Source organism: Anas platyrhynchos, chromosome 2 (assembly GCF_047663525.1).
Source record: "Anas platyrhynchos isolate ZD024472 breed Pekin duck chromosome 2, IASCAAS_PekinDuck_T2T, whole genome shotgun sequence".
Taxonomy (NCBI): domain Eukaryota; kingdom Metazoa; phylum Chordata; class Aves; order Anseriformes; family Anatidae; genus Anas; species Anas platyrhynchos.
The window spans coordinates 126,039,158-126,062,871 of record NC_092588.1 but is presented as its reverse complement, the minus strand read 5'-3'; the positions used below and the strand labels follow the sequence as shown (position 1 = coordinate 126,062,871).

Genomic DNA, 23,714 nt, shown 5'->3' with positions numbered 1-23,714 from the left:
AGTTTGTTCAAGACCAGCCCTGGGAACTGACTTCACATAAAACACATAGAAAAACAACTTGAAAAGTATGAATCTAAGCTCTCCAAGACACATATGGTCCATATGTCCACCTTAACTTCTAAGTAAGTGCCTCAGATGTCTGTGGTGCACAGAAGAGCTCTTTTGCCCCAGCAATATTTGTATATTTGTTAGATGGGCTCAGGACTAGTTGCTTCCCACCTTTAACCAGGTCCAAATAATATAAAACAAGCAGGGGGGATTGCCTTTGTTTTGCTCATTAATGCTACCTGATGGGAGCTCAGCTGTTGATCGAATAGCTTACATTGGGTTTGACCTGCATACTTCTGGGTGGCGGGGCAGGAAGCCTGCGCACACCTGAGAGAGATCTGGGGAGAGATTTTGGTCTCAGATAGGCGGGGCGCACAGACTCCGCCAGAAGGTTTGCTCAGATGGAGAATTTCGTTTCTTAGAATAAAAAAAGAACAACTCCGGAAACTGAGATTTCTTAGTTCGAAGAAACAGATTCTTCAAGAGCACGCTGACCAGAAACAATTAATTTGGTTCATAAACAGCTGCTAATACTCGCTTTGTTGCTACAAAAATCAGCATGCTTTAAACAAAAACAGACTTAATAAGCATTTTTCATCCATATCCAGCACGTTTAACTAATGAAAACAACTTTAAATGCCATTTTTGTTCATTAATTGGATTCCAATTTCCATCCAAATGTAGCCTGATGAAAATTAGAACTTAAAAATTAATCAAGCAAGTACAAAAAGCACCATTCATTTATAAAACACACAGAAAATAGAGCAAATATATTAACAAAAGCCAACTAACCTGAATATTTGTCTAAACAGAAAGATTCACTACGTGAGCAAAAGGTAGCTGTGGTGCTACAGGCTCCATGAAGGCTTTCAGAAAGGTAACTGAAGTACTGATGTAAAATGAAATAACTCGACTTAAATCACATTTCCTGCTTGCTCATTTAAATCATGACTGAAAGCAGTAATCTAACACAGAGATATAAGTTAGTTGCACTGCTGGATGAAGCCAAGCAACTCCTGCACACAGTAACTAACATTTTAGACTAGCCCAGCTCTTTTTCCCCTAGCAGCTTGGATGCATTTCCTTCCAGACCTCCTACAAGTTCACGAACACCAGCCCCAGCCCTCTGCTATCTGTCCCTCGTGTAACAGCCCACACAATTTTTTATTTCTTTTAAATTACTTCTATTTTAAATTCCCACCTCCTTCCAAGATTTAACTTAATCTGATCCTAAGCCCTGTAACACCTGCTGCTTGCCTGGAGCCCCTGCACTGCAGGCACCATAGGATGGTCCCATCCCTCCACCCAGACTCCACAACCCTATAGAAGATTTTTCCAGGGCATTTTTCCAGAAGAAGCACTTCTCTACTACCATTCCCTACCACCTGAGCAACCTGGCTCAGCACAGAATGGTTATTTTTGTTTCCAGAGCCTCTGCTGAGGTGAGGTTATTCCCTTCACTGGGGTATACACTTAGTGCAAGGTCTCATCACTCCTCACCACAGCTAGAAACTGAAGACTCCCAGCCAGGCAAATCTGCAGGTTCTTCCTACACCTACCTGAAACTGCTTTTACACTTAAAAAGATCTGTAGAGCCCCAAAGGTTTCCTGTGGGATAAGCTTATTTTAACACAGTTCCAGCGCATCGGTCCTGCAAACTGCATGAACAGGAAAGCATTTCCCTTACCTACTGCATCAGAAGAAGCAGCATTTATCATCTTCTCACGCTTGCATAACAGCCAAAGCCTGGCCAGGCAAGAACGAACACTCAAAAATCACAGATGATTCTTCAGATGGATGGTGGTGGGGAAAAGTAGGAGGACCCAGACCAACAAAACTGTGGGACTGCACATCACATCTGGGGACTGGTCTTGGGTTTTGTCATTGTCTTTTTGTCTTAAATGGAGTTTTGCCTTCTCTGTTCTTCCCCAAGATAAACCTTTCTCCTGCTTTCAGCGAGCATGGGTGTGTTCCCACCCTTTGAAGGGCTAGTGAGGGGAAATGGGTTTCATTTTATGTCCCTCATGTTAACTTGAGCACTAATCTCCGTCTTTTTCTACAAGCCTGCCAACAGCATGAATTTTTTTCCCAGTCATCTTTTTAAGTGTCTCCACAGACCCCTTGCTCCATCAAACGTATGTGGTTGGTAAATCCATTGCAACATTTGGGATAAGGCTGTAAATCTTTAAAATATTGCACCCACTGAAGTAAATAGGATTTTGTGCCAGACGTCAGTGGGAGCAGAATCAGATCACTGTTTTCTAAGCCTGTTCTGCATTCCCAGTATATGTTTTCATTTACTCTAAATGTGCTGCAAATGAATTACCTTCGGATGAGGCATTTATTTTAAGTCACAAAGTCATGTTATCCATTTCTAGCCAGCATCAGTTTTTAGCTGTGAGGGAAATAAGAACTATTTTAAGACCGCATGAAACAGTTTCAGCCAGTGTTTGTCTACCATCGAGCAGAGTGGGTTATTGCTTTTGCTGGTCTTTGTTGTTGTTGTTAAAAGCTAAACAAATCCACTCGGTAAAGAAGAGACACTAGAATATAACTGCTTTAAGAAGCTCTCATTTCCCATCTCCCTTTCCCAACTGCCACGATCAGGCAGGACCGAGATTCCAGAAACTCACTTGGTCTTCAAATACCCTAAGCTTTGTCAGGAAGCCATGTACCATTTTCTTCAGATCCCCTACCAGATCCAAAGCCAAAACTTAAACCATGTTTTTGCAATGCCCTGTGAAGAATTATTCTGGCCTACAGCTGCACTAAGCATTCTTATTTAGTTAGTAATAAAAGTTTGCAGAAAGGGGAAAACCAACATTAAGCCAAGTATCCCTGAAGACATTCCAGTAAGAATCAATGCATTAACACAGAATTAGCTTTTGACACTGGTGGAAGAAATCCTACTGTATTCATTTTGATGCTAACACTAAAACTAAGCCTTCATTAGAAACAAAAGGCTCGTTAAGAAAAGCATGAAGTACTGGTAGATATGCCTAATCTGACCCAAAGCTTTATAACACCCTTGGAAAATACGTTCTGGGTTACCATTTCGTACATCAGTTGAAGTAGTGCTGCCAGTTTAATATAAACCGAAGCCTAAGCTTCCCTACTCCCCAAGCTTTCTGCATTTATTTAGAAGAGATTAAAGCTTGTGCTGCAGGTCTAAAAGCTTCTGCCATATTGCCTCCAACCAGAAGGTAATGGAGAGTTCTCACTGCTGAATTCAGTCTGCAAAGAGCTAGCAAAACACAATTTAGAAGTGATGCACGCGTTTGGCGTAGCTTTGGACACACTGAAGTATCACCCACCTCCCCCATCCACACACAGTACTGCCACCACTCACCCATGGCTGCATCTTCCCATGAGCTCCAAGTTGGTGCAAGGAGGGGTGTGAGAGGTTTCCAGCTACAAGGAGCTCCCTCAGCAGCTTCACCACCACACTTGCTGCAACTTTCTCCTAGTGTGGCCAGGAGCTCATGACACCACCTCGTTCCACCACCCAGATCAATACAACACACTGTACTGGGTATAATCGACTCCCTCTTGTCCCCAGAGGCATTACTGCTTCGTCGCAGACCAAGCTGATCATTGCCCACTAGCCGTACCCTAAAATACGCAAGATTTTAAGAGTAGCCTCTTAGTAGTACTCACTCCACTTCTTGGCTCTGAACTTGAGTGCTTTTCATCACCATGATCTTGTACCTGGCAAGCCAAGGGGATCTCCTCATACTACTAGAAGTCGCTACCACGACTACACTCATCAGAAGTGGTTCCAATATGGAAACCTAGCCAGGAACAGGGAGGATAGCAATCGCAGAGGCAGAGAGGGAACATTTTCTGGCAGGCTGGTTATAAGGCATTTCACAAGCAGGAACAGGTCTGACATATTTCTGAACATGGCATGAACCCTGTTTTTGCAAAATCTGATTGGCCACTATGCCAAAAAAAGCAATCTGCTCCCTTTTGTTCTGAACAGATAGCCAAGACCAAAAATCAGCACAAGGAACAGATTCTGCAACTACATAAGAGGGAACTTTGCTGGTCATCCACAAGCAGAAAACCTAGGTATTCAGTGCTCTAACACCACACAGCCACTAAAACAAAAGTGATGCTTATGTATAAAAGCACTTGCACTGCAAAACTCATGGCTGTGACACATCAGCCACTGGACACCGCAGGCTCCTCAAAGGCACGCATGAAATCAATGGCTTTGAAAGACAGAGGTATCCTTCATTTCTGCTTTAGGAAGGCAGTGTTCTCAGAAGCTGCAGGGAAAACAGGTTGTGAAAACACAGGGAGGTCACTTGTTTTTCCATCACGTTTAACAAACAAGAGATGGAGCCAGCTACACCAGAATGAGGACTTGACCTATTTCTGGTTTTGGCCTGAAGGAGCTCAGCACACTGTACTAACAAAGTATTATTTGGTACCTTAAGGAATTAAACTTCTAATTTAGCTTAATATTCAGAAGATGCTGAGCCTGTTAATTAGAGTTTCAGTTAGAGTTCAGGAGTCTGAGATGTTCACGAGCATCACCGAAATCTCCCCACCACAAGAATACGGGAGCAGGGCACCAGCACAAGCTCTCATCTCTGGTCCCAGGGAGCTACAAAGAAGAATACAAGTATCCAGAACTGCAGGGAGGAAGGTACCATTTTTATTTTAAAAACAGTGTATTCCTGGTTAGCCAAAGACACTCTTTGCATTATGACAGCCTCAGAACCGTATGAAGAGCTATTAAGAATAGCTGAAGACTTCAACACCTTGGAAAAGATGCCTGCTATCAACCTGACAGATTTTTGTGCATCATACGGTGCCAGCTGCATTTTTGCTCCCCACCATTCCCCTCACTGGGGACCACTCCATCTCCAGAGGCAGAATAGTTTCTGATTACTCCCGACATGGGCCCCCGCCAGCACAGCATGGCAGGACAGGAGGAGCTGTGGGAGGACCAACCATTTTTTCTACCAATTGAACAATCCCACACCATTATGCAACCTGGAGCACATTTTTTAGGTGTCAAGTTTCGTTCATAAATTTAGAAAACTAAGCAGGAAAGGCATATTCAAGGCACCAAGGTTACAACTTCAAAAAGAAGTCTGATGGGCTAGTAGCTTTTTTATTTTTGAGACAGTGCTGTTGTCCTATAGTACCCTGCTCAAGATTGTGTGTGCTGCACAAGTATGGTTTTCATTTCACTGATATAAAACCATTTTGTGAAAACACTGCCAAATCCTCCTTCATCCCCCCTCAAAACCACATCCTCTTTTGGCTGTAGGACAGCTCCTTACAAAATCATCTACTGCTTAACTAGCTAACCAAATTAGGGCAAAGCCACTTAGACTACACAAATTATAGATGTACATACATTACTACCCCTGGGTAGTTCAGACACAACAGTTGCACAAGCTAATCCTATCAAACTCAGACATCCAAAGGAGCCCAACTCCACCAAGAAAGAGTCAAAGTACCTGGAAACATAGGACAGTTTTTCCTCTTCCTTGTCTCTCTCATCTATGCTCAGGGCACCAAATGAAGGCCCTTCAATGAAGCAATTTTTCATTTTAAATTACTGTTCTTTCCTGTCAAAAGCACAATACAGTTATTTCTTCTCACATCTATGTGATATAGAAGAACTCTTCTTTTTTATTTCTGAACATTACTGGACAATAAAGAAGGAATCTGTCTTGAACACAAAATCTTCTAAGAAAGTTTCCCATTGGCATGTTCCTCACCTGCAACAAAAAGCCTTAAAAGATGGCAAAAAAGGAAAGCAACCTCTTAAGCCCAGCTGCACAGGATGATTCTTCGTCATTGGAGAAAGGTGGTTTGATTTCTGTTTACTGTAGGAAACTGCTTTTTTCTTCTCCCCCCAACCCCAGAAGTCTCTATGCATATCCCACAAACTAAAAATTAACTGTGAGGCTAAAGAAAAGGTTAGAAAAATGCATTTTGAGGGTGGAGCTCCAAGCAGCTACTGTCGGTGTGCAAAACTGCCAGTACAGAAGGCGGCTGCACTGTGAGCAGAGGAGCAGCTCCTCACCTCAGCTAATTCTCACAGAGCAGACACCCAGCTGATTCCTACAGGAACTTGTGGATGCAGGAGACCAGCTGGCATGACCTCCTCTCGAGGAGGAAAGCTGTCTCCTTCTCACCTTTTGATGTGTTTCAGTACATCTACCAGGTGTCAGAGATCCTTTAACAGGAGCATTACTTCTACCGCAATGTTTCAGGACGTTCAAGGGCAGGATGAATTCTCAATTCCCTCCCCCATCCCTTGGGATGCCAACTTTCAGACCCAAAGGCTACCAAAAAATGCAATCAGATGTACAATTAAGCAGAACAATTCAATTATAAGAGAAAGGGTGCAACCCACTTAACCCCAGTAGATTGGCCAAGTATATTTAATTGAATGACTGCACATCGTTGGACTTCAAGACAAGGATTTCTTGTTTGGTTGATGCTTTAAGCTCCTCAGCTTCACACAAGAACAACCCTTTATTCTTGTAAGACAAGCACGTTCGTATCCTCCCCAAAGTTCAGAAAACAGAAACAGAAAGTTCATCACAACAGCTATGAGCAGTACAGCACTATCTGAAGCAGTTTGTCTGGGATACTTCTCAAACACTTTTCTTGGTAACGCAACTCCTGGAAAATGTAAGCACGGGCGTACTCACTTTTACAGAACCTTATTTTCCTTCTCATACACAACCCAGTTCTGTGTGCTCAGCTCATGACATGTCTACAAGCGACAGGAGGCAGACTAACAGAACTGTTGGTAGTTGTGTCCGAACTGTAGCACACAAGTGTTTATGTGCAGAGCTAAGGAGAGAGATTTAAGGGTAAACAGAAAGCGGTGGCTCTTCAGACCCACACGCAGCTGGACAAGACATCAACTACAAACAGGAATGGAAAGGCCACCGGTCCTTAGTACAGTCACACAAGAGTACACAGTCATCAAGAAAGCCATTAGTGATACCGTGTCAGGATCATAAGAGTAAAATCACATGAATTTACCAGCATCGAGAATTTTTAACTCAATATTCTCAACCAACTGATACATTGCTCAACTCCTACATTTTCCTCCAATCTTAAGATGTTCCAACAGTTCCTTGCCTGTCTTTTAGGAGGACAGAGAAAACACACATCTTGGATTTTTGCAAGAAGAGACAAAAAACTCAAAATAATAGAAATACGCAATGCCATTGCATCCCCTTCAAATGACTACACAAAATGAGTGCTTTGAACATGCAAACAGAGCCTGGACTTTGCAATATAAAGAACTGTTGCTAGTGATAAGCAAATAAACAAACCTAATGGTTATCTGGCACTAGACCTGGTGCTCAGACCCATTAGCCACGTGCCTGCACACGTGCGCTTACAGCCAGACAGATCCTAAGGACAGCCTGTGCCTTCCTGCATGCACTCTACTGCCAGGACAGAGGGTAAAGCAACAACCAGCTTCTGAGACAGAAGCTACATCTGGTAACCTAAATTAGATAAGGCTGTAATAAGACTCCGATGAGTCTTATGAATCACTGTGGAAACTGACCCTAGAGAATGAGGCTCTTGGGTCAGGTGAAAATTGCTCTCATGAACATGGCTCAGGCCAAAGAGCTAAATCCAACACAGGTAACATGAACATCTCCCATGGCTGTGATGCTGGACTGATGCTGAAGCAGGTGGAGAAGAGTGTTTGCACTCTTATTTAATATGTATTGAAGTTCCATGTGGAGAGATGGAGAGGACGAAGCACCACACAGCTCTCAACAGCACAATGAGACCTCCCAAACTACTCAGTTCCAAGCTCTTGAAAGCTTGAATTTAGGAATACTTGGCTATGGCTGTGTAGCTGGGAGTTCAGACTTGTCACTCTAAGCTCTGGCAGAGGAACCAAACCCAAACCTGTTTATGGTGTGGATTTTTCTCTTTCCACCCATGTAAAAAAGCAACAACAGGAATATGACAGATGCTTGTTTTGATAATTAAGACAACACCTCAGTTTCTTTGGGAGTCAAGTCCTACACAAATTCACAGCAACACCTTGTGCCTAGAAAATACTACAGCTGCAGGATGAACTGCATATGGAAACATTTCTGTAAATGCCCCAAGCCTACCCACCTACCTCTTCTGACCTATGGGAGGGACACTTGCAACTCTATCTCCATGATAAGGTGAAGAAAATACCTTACATACATTTGAACGTATTGAGAAAAAAGCTTCACAGCTCTCAGGAGGCTCTAGGTTACGAGGGAACCTCCTAAGCAAATTTACACTGATAAAAATAAGCAAAACAGCAGTGGGATATATTTACTACAGCCTGGTGCCAGCAGTATTTTCAGAAATTATTTTCAAGTGCCTGACAGGGATATCCTCAATGCCAGCTTACCAGCACTATGCATACAAGGGCATTACTTAAAGCAAGCCAAAGGGTCTTGGGTTGCCCAAACACCTTTGCTAAAACAAGGAACTTGCTAATAGCTTACAGGCAAACAGCCATGAAGCCTCCCTCTGATCTCTTCATTAACATTTCTAAGACCTTCTTTCCCTGAAGTCTTTTTTTAAACTTTTTTTTTTAATTTATTATTTGCCCTCCTAAATCCCCCTCTGTGGCTACCTTTAGCCTTTCAAGTTTTTTTCACTTCTCTTCTAAATATAGGCAGCCCTTTCCACTTGTTCTTTTTCTTCTACATGCCCCCAATACTGTATTTGAACAATATTAAAAGTTGTATTTCAAAAATAAAATGTATTACTGAAGGAAAAAAAGTTAGATAAGAAAAAATGAGAAGTTAACAGAAACTAGCCTCATACAGAAGAGGTAAGAGCTTTTGTAGAACACAAAATAGAAAATTAAGTTTGTTTTCCAAAAACATCCATTTAAAAAGAAAAAAGACAAAACTCATCGTTTCCCTTGTTTTCCTCACCCCAGAGATGGAGAGGTACTCGTAAAGCACATGAGAGGGGCTGGCTTGCCAAAGCTCACAGAACAACCTACTATAAGGTAATACACAAATAAATAAAGTTGTGGGAGTTTCAACTGTTCATGCATTTGTGTTCCAGCAGCTCTTTGCTTCAGGTTCAGGGGCTTTCCTGGTACCAGACCCAAGATCCACAAAAGCCATCAGAACTCATTCTTTGTGTTTGTGAGCTTGTCCCTCATTAGCTTATCACACATACTGACTACCTGGAACAGAAGCCAGAGAGATTCAGACAGCAAGGTCCATCCAGCTCCAAAGTCTCTACATTTTCTACAAAATAACACTTGTTTCTTGGTGATCTTTTTCCAGATGGTACTGCTATCCACCACTATCCTATTTCCAAAAACCCAGAAACTTCCAGAGATCCTAATAGGCCAAAAAAGGTGCATCTGTGGGGGAGAGTGGCCTACTAACAGAGGGACAGACATGTGTAAGACCGAAATTGCCAAATTCAACACTGTTTGGGTGCGTATTCAAAGCAAAAGCAAGAAAGAATCATGACAAGAGAAAAAGTGGGAAAAAAATGAAAACAAAACAAGTGAGGAACAAAGCCATAGGCTTACACTGTGAAGCTCTCAAGAAAAGTAAAGCAATTTGCAAATTCGAAGAAACAAGAAAAAACTACACTCTTCATGACCACCAAAGCAAAGAAAGTTATATACTGTTAACAAATCATCTCTAGTTTCTCTTAAATAGAATAAATTGAGGCATTCCATTACAACAACAGATGGCATTTTACACAATACAATGAAGCCAAAACCTGGGGTCTTTAGTTAGTTTAGTCTACCACTAATTAAACTGGAAAGGAACTGTGGGGAGGGAAAAAATATTTGTCATACACAGAGGCGCTGCTATTAGCAGTAAGCTAACTGGGTATAAACACATTTCTGTTGTGGTTCTCGTTGGAACCTTTTCCTGATAAAGCCACTGTTATACTGACTATAGTTTATAATACATTCATATCGCCCAAGCTGTTCATTCCCACAAACAATGCTGCAAGTGTGGAATTTTCCCTGTTCCTTTCAGTGACATTTTCTTGGCTTCTTCCTCTGGGAAAAATATTTAGGCAACAATTTCCCTTTAGTGCAATTTATGTAGGCCCACTTGAGTCGTTTGATGCAGGTCAGTGTGCTGTGCTGCATTTTCACTGTTCTAGTTCATGGAGCCTCAGACCTAGCTCTCTAGATGTTACTGTTGAGCAAAGAGGAGGGCAAAGTCAGCCACATCAGGGTTTGTAAAGCTCCGTCATCCACTTGTTAAGCATTCAATTTGAAAATTCATCTTACACCGAGTAACTAACAACAACCACCACCTGAAAAAAGAAAGTTGAAAAACCTCCTTTTCCATGTCCGTTGTGTTTTCTTGACCTGCAAGCAGAGCGCCTTCTCTTTCCAGAAAGGCTCTGGCACTTTGATGCAACAAATTCTCTTCTGCTCCATAGCAAAAACAACTCATTTATGACTACTGTGCAGCATTAGATTTGAATACGATTCTACTGGGCCTTTTCACTTATTTCTTAGAGAACAACATGGCAAGTAAATCACAGGTTTCTGGAGATTGATCCATGTAATTTAAATCCTATATAGTTAGGAATACTTCATTTCAACAGGGCTTGTACCTTTATAAACCTACTACAATCAAACATCTTTGCTACATACAGATCCCTGCTTCATAACTCATTTTTTACCTTCCAGGTGAGCAGAAAAACAATTGCAGATTAGCATTTTGTTACTTGCGAACTTCCAGCAACCTTAGAATTCCATTTCGTACCTGATTTCTTTGTGTAGTAATTTGAGTCCTCTAGAAAACAGAATCTAATACTTCTCCCAGAAACACTGTTTTCTGGTTTCACTGAGCATTTCACTAAATGACCAATGAATGCCTGTTGTCAACATCAGCTACACGGAATATTTTCAGTGTACAAAGCAAGCAGAGAGTCAAATATTTAGGAAACTGACAGAATGTAGCTACTAATACACTGTTCCCAGATCTTCAAGGTAATTTGACAACAGCATTGTACAGACCAACATCACTACCCACCCGAAATCAGAGACTTGCCTTACCCCAAATGGTGGATACGAAGCAGCAGCAGCAGCGGAGGCAACGCTCACTGCGGGAGGTGGTATTCCTGAAGAAGAAGGTGGGAACAGACCCAAGGCATTCAGATTTAATCCAGGAATTAAATGTGCTTGAAGCTGCAATGGCAGAAGAGTTTATTTTAGATTTACAGTTCCCATTAAGTTTAATCAAAATGCTAGCTGACAGACTTTTTGACTTAGTTAAGTTTTAAGTTTAACAAAAATGCTACTTGACATAGACCTTTTTAGAAGATGTCAGTACGTTCTTTAAAGCGTTTTCCATCTCCATTACCCCAAGGACTCAGCTTCAAACTTACTTCCCAGACATATGCACAGAGCAATAATGTTAAAAAACACAACTGTACTAGGAGAGGCAGCTGAGAGTCACTTGCTACAACTTAATCGAATGAAATATATAACAAGCTTCGTAGCAAGAAATTCAGGCAATAGCATCATTTACTTTCAGAGTGAACAAAAATTACCAGAGAAAATCACTTTGGCTTTATTCTAAAAAACACCCAGCCCTGTATAGTCAGAGAAATCCTACGAACTAGCCCCATTTTTTCATATATCCTACACTATAACCTCATCTTTCCTCCCTGCACGCAGGAAATCTTCCCTCCATGCCTGCATAAGATGAAGATCCCACCAGTGCTTGCTGGGAAAGCATCAGCTTTGAAGTTTTTTTAGTACCATTTTTGACTCTGCTAAATTATTGCCCAGTAATACTGCTATGATTTAGAAAGACTTCAGCTAGAGACTGACACCATCTCACAACATCAAGATAACCCAGGCATGAGACATCAACAAAACACCTCAACACTTCAACTACCCTACTAACCCCAACTAATTAAACTTGAAATACATCCAGTAATTGAAGTAGTTTTCTGCTTACCACACCTTTGCCCAGTAGCAGAGCAGAACTCACTAAATGAAGCAAAAATGCAGCACAATAAAAACTTTTTGTACTCGTGTGTAGTTTGAGTCCTGACTTTGCACAGCATGGGAAAAATAAGAAAAGTGGGGAGAATATTCTCTCCACCCAGTAGTGAAGCCATAAGGAAGAGTCATTTCTAGAAAATGACACTACTGTAAAGTTGAAAAATATTTTCAGCCCAATCCTAGCCCATAAGATTTGGTTACACTAGCACACAAGAAGCTTTTCATGGCTTACCAACAATTGCAGTTGTTTCCCAATATGCATTAGTAATGCTTTGGCAAACTAACATGGTGTGGTTTACTTGCTTTTTTGTTTTTTAATACAGACAGTTATTCAAAGATGATTGATTTTCTCATATATATAATCAAGAAAAATCTTAATATAGCCTTCTTAAGTTAAACAATTAAAAGCAGCAGAGATCCATCTCCTGTATGTTCAATCAAGAGACTAGGAATCATGACTTTAAGAAACGTACAGTATAGCACAAACCACATCAGCAAACACATTCCTTTTAAGGCTTCTGCAACAAGAAAACGTGAAATCGTCATCCATTTCCTCAACCTAAATGAATTTCTCAGTTTCCCTACTCAAAACAAACTGGCAGAGAAAGCCTCCATTAATAATAATTTAAAGAAAACACACAAGCCCAATGAGCAAATGCAAGACACAGAGTGGTTGCAAGAGAGAAATTCTGATTGGATATTAGAAATTTTCCCTAGAGAGACTGTGGACTCTACCCATGGAGGTAATAAGGTAATAAGGTAATTACCAAAAGGTAATAAGGCGCTACACCACCTCACTTAGCCTTGAAACAGGCCCTTGACAGAGCAAAAACCATGTTGGGACAGATGACCTCCAGAGGTCCATCACACCTAAACCATCTGTGGTTCTAGCTCCAAAAGAGCCCATGACACAAGACAACTCACGTTCATAGCAGCAATGTCATTTTCATAGGACTCCCTGATTTTCTTCATAATTTCTTCCTCGGCCTTGGCACAAGTTTCGATACTGCCTTTAACTGTAATGGTCCTTTCCGGATTATAGAGTGTCAAGTCCTGCAACCTACAGAGGAAACAGAAGTACAATTAATTAGCAAACAGCAGAAGGTCATCAAGGTTTATCAGCTGCGTGTGAAGACATCCAAACATGTTGAGTTTGCCCTCCAGACAGCATAATATCAGCTCACAACATGGCTCAGACACTTCTCAGAGCATCTGGAGAAACTCTACCCTCCCAGCAAACCCAACAGAAATCGCCACAGCAAGGTTGGGCTTCACATGCTTGTGATGCACTGATAAACCCAGGCAGCTTCATGGAGATATTTTAGGCTTAGCAAAAAGATTAAGATAAAGTCCAAGATTTTAATGCATGTAAAGCATTAAGGAAGATTGTTAATTTCACAAATTGTTTACGGACTATATTATTCGTATCATCATTATAAAGTTTGTTTCATGGACTGAAAACCATTACCTCGTTTACCCTGTATATATTTTTCCTTTAAGAAACAGCACTAACAGCCTGCATACTGTTTTCAAAAGTGTTGGCATAAATATTTTAAGTGAGCATGCTGGCCTTACAAAGCCTATTCTTGAGAAACACTTGCCATTTTGGTGCTTTTTCTCCAGTTGATTTCTCTCTTTTTCTTAGATTAATTCTGTAAAAGTTTAACATACCTTCAAGGAAGACCTCAAGTTCTCTCACCTGATTTTGAATTACCTCTTTTTGATGCATCTCATTCACTCCTAACTTCTTTGCTTTCATTTGAGCTATTTCCTGCAAACTCCCTCCCTGCCCCCCTGCCCCAACATTTCTTCACACATCTTTTTGTTACAGCCTATAAACCTTATTCTCTCTTTTCTGGCTAAAGCTCAAGTCCAGAATACTCAAATGCCTGGAAGTTCATGCCAGATCATTCATTATTCAGCATAGGAGGTTCTCTGAAGATATTACTTCAGGGTAAAACTACTATCAGCAGCCAAACTTCTACAGAGATGTTGATCTAATCAGTGATTTCCCCCCACTGACTTGCAGACACAAACATTTTCCCGGTAAGGTGAAAATTCCTGTTTTATCTCAGCTAAATTTAAACAGATCTGTTACCTTCACAAACTCACAGACCATAATCTATTATTTTGATGCATCCTACGCAACATACAACATTCAGCTGCTAGTAGCCACAAAGAGGGACAGAATTACTAGCGCAAATACTCTTAAGTATTCATTTGCTTTCCCTTTTGTCTAAAAACTCTGATCTATACCAGTAAGTAAAACATCAGTAGTTTCACAAACAGCCCAGAACTACTCAAGGCTTATGGTTTACAAAACACTCTTCTTTGCATATAGCATGGTACGTTAAAAAAATCACTTAAAATGTAGTCTGAAGAGCCCATGTTATATTTAGCCTTCCTCTTGACTGAATTTATAATGAGGAATCACTGTTTACATTCAGTGCATCTCATCTTAAGCAACTGTTTAATCCACATCACGGAAGGGGCTCCGGAAGGTTGTCATCTCAATTTTCAAAACAGAGCATTTTTGTAAGAACTCTGTACATGAACGTACCACAGCAGTGAGACACCTCATCAAAAGATTAGACCACTGAAAACTTACGGAGATATCGTGATTTTAGTATCTGTGTCCTGCTCAATTTTCTTCAGGTTTCTTCCTTCTTTGCCAATAAGTCGGCCAACAAAGTTGTTATGTGCCAATATCTTCAGGGGAATTTCTTCTGTACTGTAATAGAAGTTACACCCAGTAAGACTTTTGGAGAAAAGACTGCAAGCTTTTATGCATAACATGCATTTTCATAGAAAAGCATACCAATCCCATTCACTTGCACATTTACACTAGATGCAGAAGAGTCCACGTGTGATGTTATTTCAGCAATATCATCTAAAGTGTCATTGCAACATATCTGCTAAATAAAAGTCATACTGAAGCAGCAAGAGCTCTTGGGAAGGAAACAATATGTCTTAAAGGGAGATAATACGTCTTTTAGGGAGATCACTCATTATCCTTGCTCTGATTAAAAGTTACTAGTTCCTCAAGAAGCTTCAGTACTTGCTCTAGTTCTCCTCAAAATCACAGCCACTGAATAGCTAGAAATGTGGAAGGTATTGGGGCTAATTAAACAAGCAGACTGACCCTGAAAGGTAAAAGATGACTTTTCTAGTTAAGTGTATATAATTTCTAGTTAAGTATGGATAACAGCAACAGAGGATTCACTACTTCATAGATTTCAAAGACTTCTTTACACGGAGTCAACAAGAATTCAGTTTTTAGTGCCTTCAAAATGAAATGTCTTTTACTCACAATTTAGTATCTTGAGCTTCCTTTTGCATGATCTCCATAATAATTTTACAAGCCGTTGAGCAGCCTTCAGGAGTTGAGTGGATGGTAATTGGTTTCTCAGCAGCACCTGCATTCTCTTTACGATGAATATCAATTCTTGAAAGAAAGGAAAACACTAACTGTAACCACATATTGTATGGTAAGCTTGCATATTTCCAGCTCTCATTGAGCTAATTAATTTTGAGCTAACAATGACTACATATTTAAGAGGCCTCATTTCAAAAAGGATACAATTAGTTGAACATCCCATAAATACTATTTTCTGTGTGTTTTATAAAGAGGCTCCCCTACCCTGACTTCACCAGTTAAACGTCATCTACATGGACACTGGGATTTTCATTCCTCAGACCGCAAGACAATCAGAGGATATGTTAGATAGACAAATCTGTGACAAACCACTGAAGAGAACATTTCATCAAGATATCCCAAAGCTCTGGACATTCATCACCAGTCCCATCGCTCCACTAATAGTGACTGTGCAACTCGAGTACAGCAAAACTTTGTCCCACCTTGTTTTTTCATGACCTCAACAGTAGGGTTTCCTAACACTTCTCTGCTAGCCAAGTGGCAATGTAGTGCCTGCATTCATCATAAAGATTACTTGCTATGTGTTCTAAGCCTAAAATGTGTCCTGCGATTACCTCTCCTCCAACTCCACTCTCTGTCACCCTAAAACTAGAAGCCTCGAACCACAGCAGTTTACATAGCTGTAGGACTAAAAATTCATCACAACCTGCAGCAAGACAATGCCTTGGATGCTGCTCGCACTTTGCCAATAACTACAGGTCACATCCTATTTCTACCTCTTCTTTTTTGGCTTCCTCCCCTCTCTTTCCCCCCCGATCAAAGCTGTTTCCAAATTTAAGAAACAACCATGATGCTCTTCAATAAACTTCTACATTTTTCCAGTTGTGATCCTGAAAATTCATTTTGTTTCATGATGCAGCGTTTTGAGGAGCCCATGGCAATCCTTGCTGCAACTGGAAGGAGACAACCTTTCTTTTCTTAATCCCCCAAACAAGAAAAACATCATTCTTGTAGTCACATATCCTTCAAGTCAGCCATCTGCTATTGTTTCTGCTCTAGCCAGCCCCCCTTTTAAGAGATAAGAGCTTTCCTTATGCCAACCTTCTAATTCACGTGCTATAAAAAACCTGGAAGTTTTAGATATCACCTGAAAATTGGTTGCCCGTAGGCAAACTACAACCAAGTCTTGTTAGGACAGCACAAATCTCTTAAATCCGTGTTGTTAAACACAGCAAAGAGTCTCCTGGGATACAACATGCTAATGCGAGGTTTGAAGCAGCATCGAGATAATCCGGAGTTCAGTGGGCAGGGGGGTCTGTTTGTTTTGTTTTACTCCTAAAGGCAGTGTTTTCCACCCTGTACTCTTAGGGCAATCCTAGAAGAGTTCCTTGAATGCAATCCCTGCCTCCCCCTGCATCTGCACGTATTTCTTCCTTGTGGGTAGGGATTTAGCACAATGAAAACAATCTCCTTCAGTGTCTCTGGACCTTAGTGCTCTAAGCTTCTTAGGTCACTTAGTAGCTCACTTTTTGCCTTCCGTGCATTTCCTTAATCTGTATTTTGGTGGGGTCTGCAGTTTAATAGCAATGCATTTATTCACCCCTGTGTATTCCTGGTAAGGTGCAAGGAGAGGGAGAGATGAAGGCCCTTTTTTTATGGCCTCCCCCTCTTTTATTGAAAATATATTTAAATCCTAAGAATGCCCCAAATTAAACTGCAGCTAGAATAAGCACTTACAGGCTAGGCATGTCACCACAGTGACTGCATGTTCCACAGACCGAGATATTACAGCTTTCACGTTCACCTTTTGTGCCCAGAGCCTTATCAGTACATTTATTAGGTAACTCTGGCATCAAGTACCATCCCACTAACACCGCCTATTTTCATTCAAAACCAGGCAAGTGAGCTAGTATTTGAACACGTATTAAGGGCAGAATACAGTTCTTAAGTCTTGCAAAAGATTTCCTGGTCGCAGTGATTTTCATTTGTTGTGAAATTTTACACATTTCTAGAGTGACTCCTTGCCATCCCAGCACAGAACGCAATACTGCTCATCCAAGCTGAAAGCAAGGTGGAACACCAAAATTTGGTCCCCAAAGATGACACTTCTGAGGACACAGAAGCCTTCCAAAGGACGTAACAGCATTATGGGAGGAGTGGGAGACATTTCTCCCTGTAATCAAGACCATTTTAGTAGCACAAATTTGTAGAGGGTTATGGCTCAAACATTCCACATTTTTTAAAAAAGGAAAAAAACATTACTGCCAGTGTCTCCTAGCACAATTAAGTTTGCACAATTTACTCCAACTAGAAAAAGCAGTGCTGTTATATCCATAAGGCTTTCTTCAGAAGTATCAAGACAGACACAAACCAGAGCGCAACGCACACAAAACACATTCTTACCCCACAGAAGAGAAACAAATTTCACATTTCCCTTTACACAGCAGAAAAAGACACGACATTAAAGCTTAGGATGACTTTTTTTTTTTAAACAGGGTAACCTACTTGGACTGCGTCTGCTTTGTGATGTTTCTGATGGTTGCTCCTTCCTTCCCGATGATGGCTCCTACGAACTGCGTGGGGACCAGCATCCGCAGAGGAACGTCCGACTGGGGCTTCTGCCGCGTGGTGGCACCGGGGGACCCCTGCCGCGGGGGGCCCCGCTGCCCGAATCCGCGTCTGCCCTGGGGATGCTGCTGCGGAGGTTGCTGGGCTGCCATTTCATCGGGGATATATGCGACTTTCAAGGAGTAGTTTTCAAGCTGAAACCCGTTCAGTTTTTCTATTGCTCTGTTTGTTTGCAAAGGGGAGGAGAGAGAAAGGGAAAAAAAGAAACAAAACAGTCACATGTGGGACCTTATAAAATGAGAAGTCACCTAGGTGTAGTCTTCTGCACTTTCTAAATCACATGACAAAGCTAAAAAGCTATTTCCTAGATGAATGGTTACATTCAAGACTCTTTAGTCAAGATTTAGATTACACAGCTTTTTTCTTTTTTTTTTTTTTTTTTTTGAAGTCACCATATTAAGAACTACAAGTTAGTTCTTGCTTGCTCTGGGCTTCTGTGCACTTTAAACATTTCGCTGGTACAACCCTATCAGCAAAACCTCACAGGAGACAGAGCTTATACACTCAAAAGCATTCTTTTGCCTGATTTAATTTAAATCAGTTTCCCAAATAGAATTAAAGCTGCACCAGAGGGAAAACCTTTTCGCTGCTATCACAGCACCTTCATTAGGGTTTCTGCCAGCACAGCTATTTGGCTGGATTTTTTTCTTCCCCCTTCGATAACTGACACAGCTATGACACAAAAGAAAGGAAAGACAGCTTCTGCTTCGCTCTCAGCAGGAAAGAAAGCGCTCAAAGCCAATCCATGGCACTTGAAACATCACTTGGCAGACCACTGGAACACCTCACAACTTACCAGCCTCGTTGCGGGCAGGATTAAAAGTTAACCAGCAACTTAAAGCATCAGCTAAGCTCTCAATGGATGCAAAGGCGCTCAGAGCCATTTACATGGTGTTTCAAGTTCTGCTGCCCTTTGAGGCAAAACAGGGCCCCCTCCGCTGAATATCAAAGAGGGATTTCACCCAAAGGCACACAACGTGCCCACACCGTGATCCATCACGCCGAAGAGCAACCCGGTGCTCTCCTCCCCTCAGCCTCTCCACACCGGCTGAGCTCCCACAAAACACGATGCTCCCTCCCCATGCCATCCCACCGCATTAAGCGATATTGGGGAGCGTGGCTTCAGCTTCACACAACGCTCTGGTACCCAACTTCTGGGCAGCACCCGCTGAAAAGCAGCCCCTGCACCATTACAGCATTGAGGTTGCGATGACAGCACTGACAGGAGAAAGGCAGAAGGGGCATGGTCTGAGAGCAACCATTTCAACGGAGCAAGGAGGCCCCAGGCTCACAGCTCTGCCTCCTCCTCTCCACACAAATTCATGCTTTTGTCTGATGGACGTGGAGTTTCACTACAGAGGGCACATCACTCACATTATCAGCTATCTGATACACCAATATCACCAAAACACGCATTGATTTGGGGCAGTTTATGAATGCCAGGCTTAATCTGGGACAAAAGTTTACGGAGGGATTTTGTTTAAAGGCTTAATTTAAATTAAAAACACTCAGGGGAGGGCAGGAGGTTTCCATTTCATATTAAAGAACCCACCAACGTTTTCTCTTTTTTTTTTTTTTTTTTTTTTAAAAAAAAAAGCTCATAACAACCGTATGCTCTGGAGCAAGGCCTTTGAAATGCCGAAACCTAATCCTGTCTCTCCCCTCGCACATTTGCATGTAGTTACAGCCAGTTTGCCATCCGCTGCCCTCTGCAACAGCTTCACCCCTGCAGCAGAGGTAGTGGGAGATGCTCGCCACCCACCTATGGTTTCAGGGGGAGCCAGGACGCTCATCTCCTGGGTGTCCCGGCCCTGTGGTCTCCTGCCGCTGTCGGAGGTGAGAAGTAGCCTTGGTCATGAGAAGTGGGATAGAGGTACCGAGACTAAGCAGCAAAAAAAGAGGATAACCTGCCCCTTGACCTCACAGGGAATAGCCCCACGTCTGTGAAATACTCCAGCAGGGCAGTAAAGAGCTTATAGAAGGAGTTCTTGTCTTTGGAGCACCGTTTAGTAAGGGCTGATAATAAATAAGGCCTAAGGCAAGCCCGCTTACAACAAGGAAAGCCAAGTATTGAATAACTGATCGCTGCTCATTAAATACTCGTGTTCACCAAATGAGACAGGTCCTTCTGGGACAGGAGGGAAGGGTAATTGCTCCCACGATGGGAGAATCTCCTACAGCACATGGCAAAATACACGTAGAGCTGCACTGAAATTTGCTGAGGCTATTTCAAAGCTGACATTTCTCTATGTTTACTGCACGGACTTTGGAGAGCATTTTGCTATGCAAAATGCTGTGCTTACAAGAACAGTATGGGACTGAGCAGCACAGCTCATGGATCTTGTCATCCCATGGATTTGCCTCTCAGGTTCGAGCTGCACGGAGTTGCAGTACCCAAAAGGCATTTTCTGGAGAAGTGGTCTGAAGGTTTTCCCTTTCATGTAACCTGAAAATAACGTTTTTGGTTGCAAGTGTCTTCAAACCTCTTTCTCAGTTGAGTCTTACTGGAATGAGTCTTTTTAAAATCAGCCAGGAAGCTGAAGAGCTACTGGAGAGGAGCATGGCACCATCAGGCAGCGCAGTTGCACAAGCCCCGTTTGTTTTTGGAAACAAACCCCAAGATGCTGGAGAGATGAGCACCAGCCTTTTTGCCAACACGTTGGTGGTAGGCTCCAGATTGACATGCATCCCAGCTCCTTCCCTTCCACGCATTCATTTGACAAGTCCAGACACTGCTTCTTTCCCAAAACGCTTCAAGCTTACCTGGCTTTAAAACATCTCAGAGCAGAATCCAGCACTAACACAAACTCTTACATTAAAGCAGTACAAGAGATGTCTCATTCTTCCTCAGAAGTGGCAGGAGAGGAGAAGACTAGGCTTCTTGTTTGCAACCAAGCCACATACGTAGGTTGCACAACAGATACTGTAAAGCAACAACTGACATACCACGCTTTTCCTGGAAAGTTTTCCTGGAAAGAAGGTTGCAGTTTTTCTACTTCGAAACAATTTCTAAATTGTTGAATGATTCTGTATGACTACAAGTGCCTTAAATTCAAAGCAAACTCAAAAAAGGTCATTTTCCATTTCAGGAAATCAATCGTGTTAGCAGCGAACAACCCCAGGCTACCAAAACCATGTGATGACAGGGAAAAATAATTCAAATATTGAACAAGTTGGTTTTAAGTATTTGAAAGCAAGCAGGCTTTAAAGTTCACTTCTCTAGCTTTAATATTAGAGGTTAGCATCTAGAGATACTACGATATCACATGTTTAACTAGCCCAGATATTTATAGAGAAAACCTTAAACTAATGAATTCATCCTCTGAGTCACAGTTCTCCCTATTTTACAGGCTGACTGTTTTGTAATCCGAGTCGATCAAGTGACAAGAAGCCAGAAGAGTCAGAAAACACTGCTCTCCCAGCCGTGCGTGGAACTGAGGCTTCCCAGGCAGGTGTCTCGCTCTCAGCTCTGGTTCATGCCCACAGAAGCGAGCGCAGCGATGACTGATTGTCAGTAATGCAGGGAGAAGACAATGCCCACAGCTGCTGAGAGATCACTTGGTGCTTTGAGCCTGGCCTTCAGTTTTCCAACATTTGACAGTTTTCACTAGGTCCTTAATATGCTGTCATAGCACCTTTATTTAACCGTGCTGAAGTTTTCTGTGGCATAAAATGAGGCTATGATCAGGCAAGATTACACTCTCTTCAGGAGGCCTTGAGCACCAGTAATGACCAAGTTTCAGAGGCAAAGTACTGCTTCAGGAGAGAGAAGGAAAAATAGAAAAAAAATCCTGAAAAAAAAATGTCAATGGATTTAAGCCACAGGGTCCCTAATCTTACTCTGGTGCTAGCATCATGGAAAAAAAAAAAAAAAAACAAAACAAAAAACATTAGAACTTGCCATCAGGAGAGCCATCCCCACTCCCTGTGGGAGAGGGAGCCTCAGAGGAAAGCAAGGGATGGTTTCTTCACACCCCCAGTGGCATCTGCTTGAGTGAAGGCTACAGGAGATCCCCACCACACTGCCTACCACCATTTTGGCAGTCTACCAAAAACCATGCTAAATTCAGCTCCTTTCATCAAGCACATCCTCAAACAGGCTGACCACCTTGGAGACCCGAATCCAAGCCACACCAACACAGCCACTGCTTTTATGAGGCCTCTGCCTTCCCAAACAGAGCTGGGCATCTCCATGACCACAGTCATAAAGGTCTCACAGGTCACCTCTGCCATTATCGGTGCCCAGTCTTTTTCATGGGGCCTAAAAGCCTTCGGGTGACTCCATGATGGCAGGGATGGAGAAAACTTCCATAAGCTTCCTCATTAAGAGGTAACCCCTCCTATTACTTTTTTTTTTTTTTAATATTTATAGGAAAACTGAAAATGTTTATATTTCATATGCCAGCAAGAGCTGGTAGACAAGAATCTCACTGTAGTTCAGAAAATATTCTGTGAAATAAAACAAAGACTGCCGCAACCACTGCCTGTGCTCTGTGAAACTGTACAGCAGCCTGCCTTATGTTCAGGTAACATCTATTCAGAGGAAGATCTCTGCAAGATTTATATCTTTAAATAAACATTTTGTAAATTAGTCACCTGAGTTTTTTCCCCCATCAAAATTACACCTCATGGCTGTCCTCTTGCAAACTTCCTATGCGGAGATATTTGCTCAGCCTTCTTCTCCCTTCTGATGCTAGCAGAGGTTAAATATCCTAAATAAATGAATACAGTAGAAGCACCAAGTCTTGTGCAGGAAATCATTCATCCATTGATAGCGTGATCACACTAAGCACTAGATGGAGAACATATTTCACTCCCACATGCAGCTTGTACATACACCATCTTTCATTTTTCCTCCCTAAACAGATACATTTGCATACCGAGAAGACAGATTTACATGGTAATTTTTCCTCAGCATAAAGATTTTTTTTCCACATTAAGTAAAAATATAGTTTTCATTAGTATTTGTGAAAATAAAAACAAAGCAAAAGACAAATCTAAGCTTATAATCATATACCACACCAAATTTTCAGTCTTATCGTTCCTATGGCAACATTAGTCCTGACCCATGATGGAATATAAAAGTATTAGTTATGTGAACTCTCATTCATTTGTCAAGGATACGTGTGGTGTGCACACAGCTTTGTGCCTCGTTGAAAGGGTAAAAAAAAACCCTGTTTTTGTATAGATTCTAATTAAAAGGTGATCACTAGCATCTTATAGTAATATATCTACCTGTATCTGCGAAAACACAGATCCCGAGCTCCTCACGTTGCAGCCAGCAGCTAAAACACACCATCACTTATGAGACACAACCAACAGGCATATCTCACTCCTGAGCTAGAAAAAAAAATGAGAAAATGGACATCCAGCCCCATCTTCAAACGATAGGCACCACCTCCACAGGCATGAAGCCAACTTTGCACAAAAAACCTTCCAAAACCCTGGGAAGAGCTGAATCCTGTAGCATGTACAAGATGCCTACAAGCTACATTTTGGGGAGGGAAAGAGGAGGCAGCATGACTATGAAGCCAACAGCCACAAGGACATGGCCAGCCTGTCCTGGATCGACAAGGGGAGAGGAGGGAGTCCCCTTTGGTGAGCAGGCCCCAAGACCTACATGGCACTGGTTGTGTGTTCAGCCTCAACTGCACACAC

General features: G+C 41.9%; 1 protein-coding gene across 3 annotated transcripts in view; it reads right to left on the bottom strand.

The window, feature by feature from the left end:
- The window catches only part of IGF2BP3 (insulin like growth factor 2 mRNA binding protein 3), a 107,272-nt gene that overhangs the window by 14,588 nt on the left and 68,970 nt on the right, over positions 1–23,714 (bottom strand). For all 3 annotated transcript variants that reach the window (XM_038174133.2, XM_038174134.2, XM_038174135.2), the window contains 5 exons: positions 17,934–18,218; positions 15,363–15,497; positions 14,661–14,783; positions 12,977–13,112; positions 11,096–11,227 (listed from right to left, as the gene is read on the bottom strand). In XM_038174133.2, the coding sequence (XP_038030061.1) occupies positions 11,096–11,227; positions 12,977–13,112; positions 14,661–14,783; positions 15,363–15,497; positions 17,934–18,218 (811 nt within the window). The remainder of the gene's footprint in view (positions 1–11,095; positions 11,228–12,976; positions 13,113–14,660; positions 14,784–15,362; positions 15,498–17,933; positions 18,219–23,714) is intronic.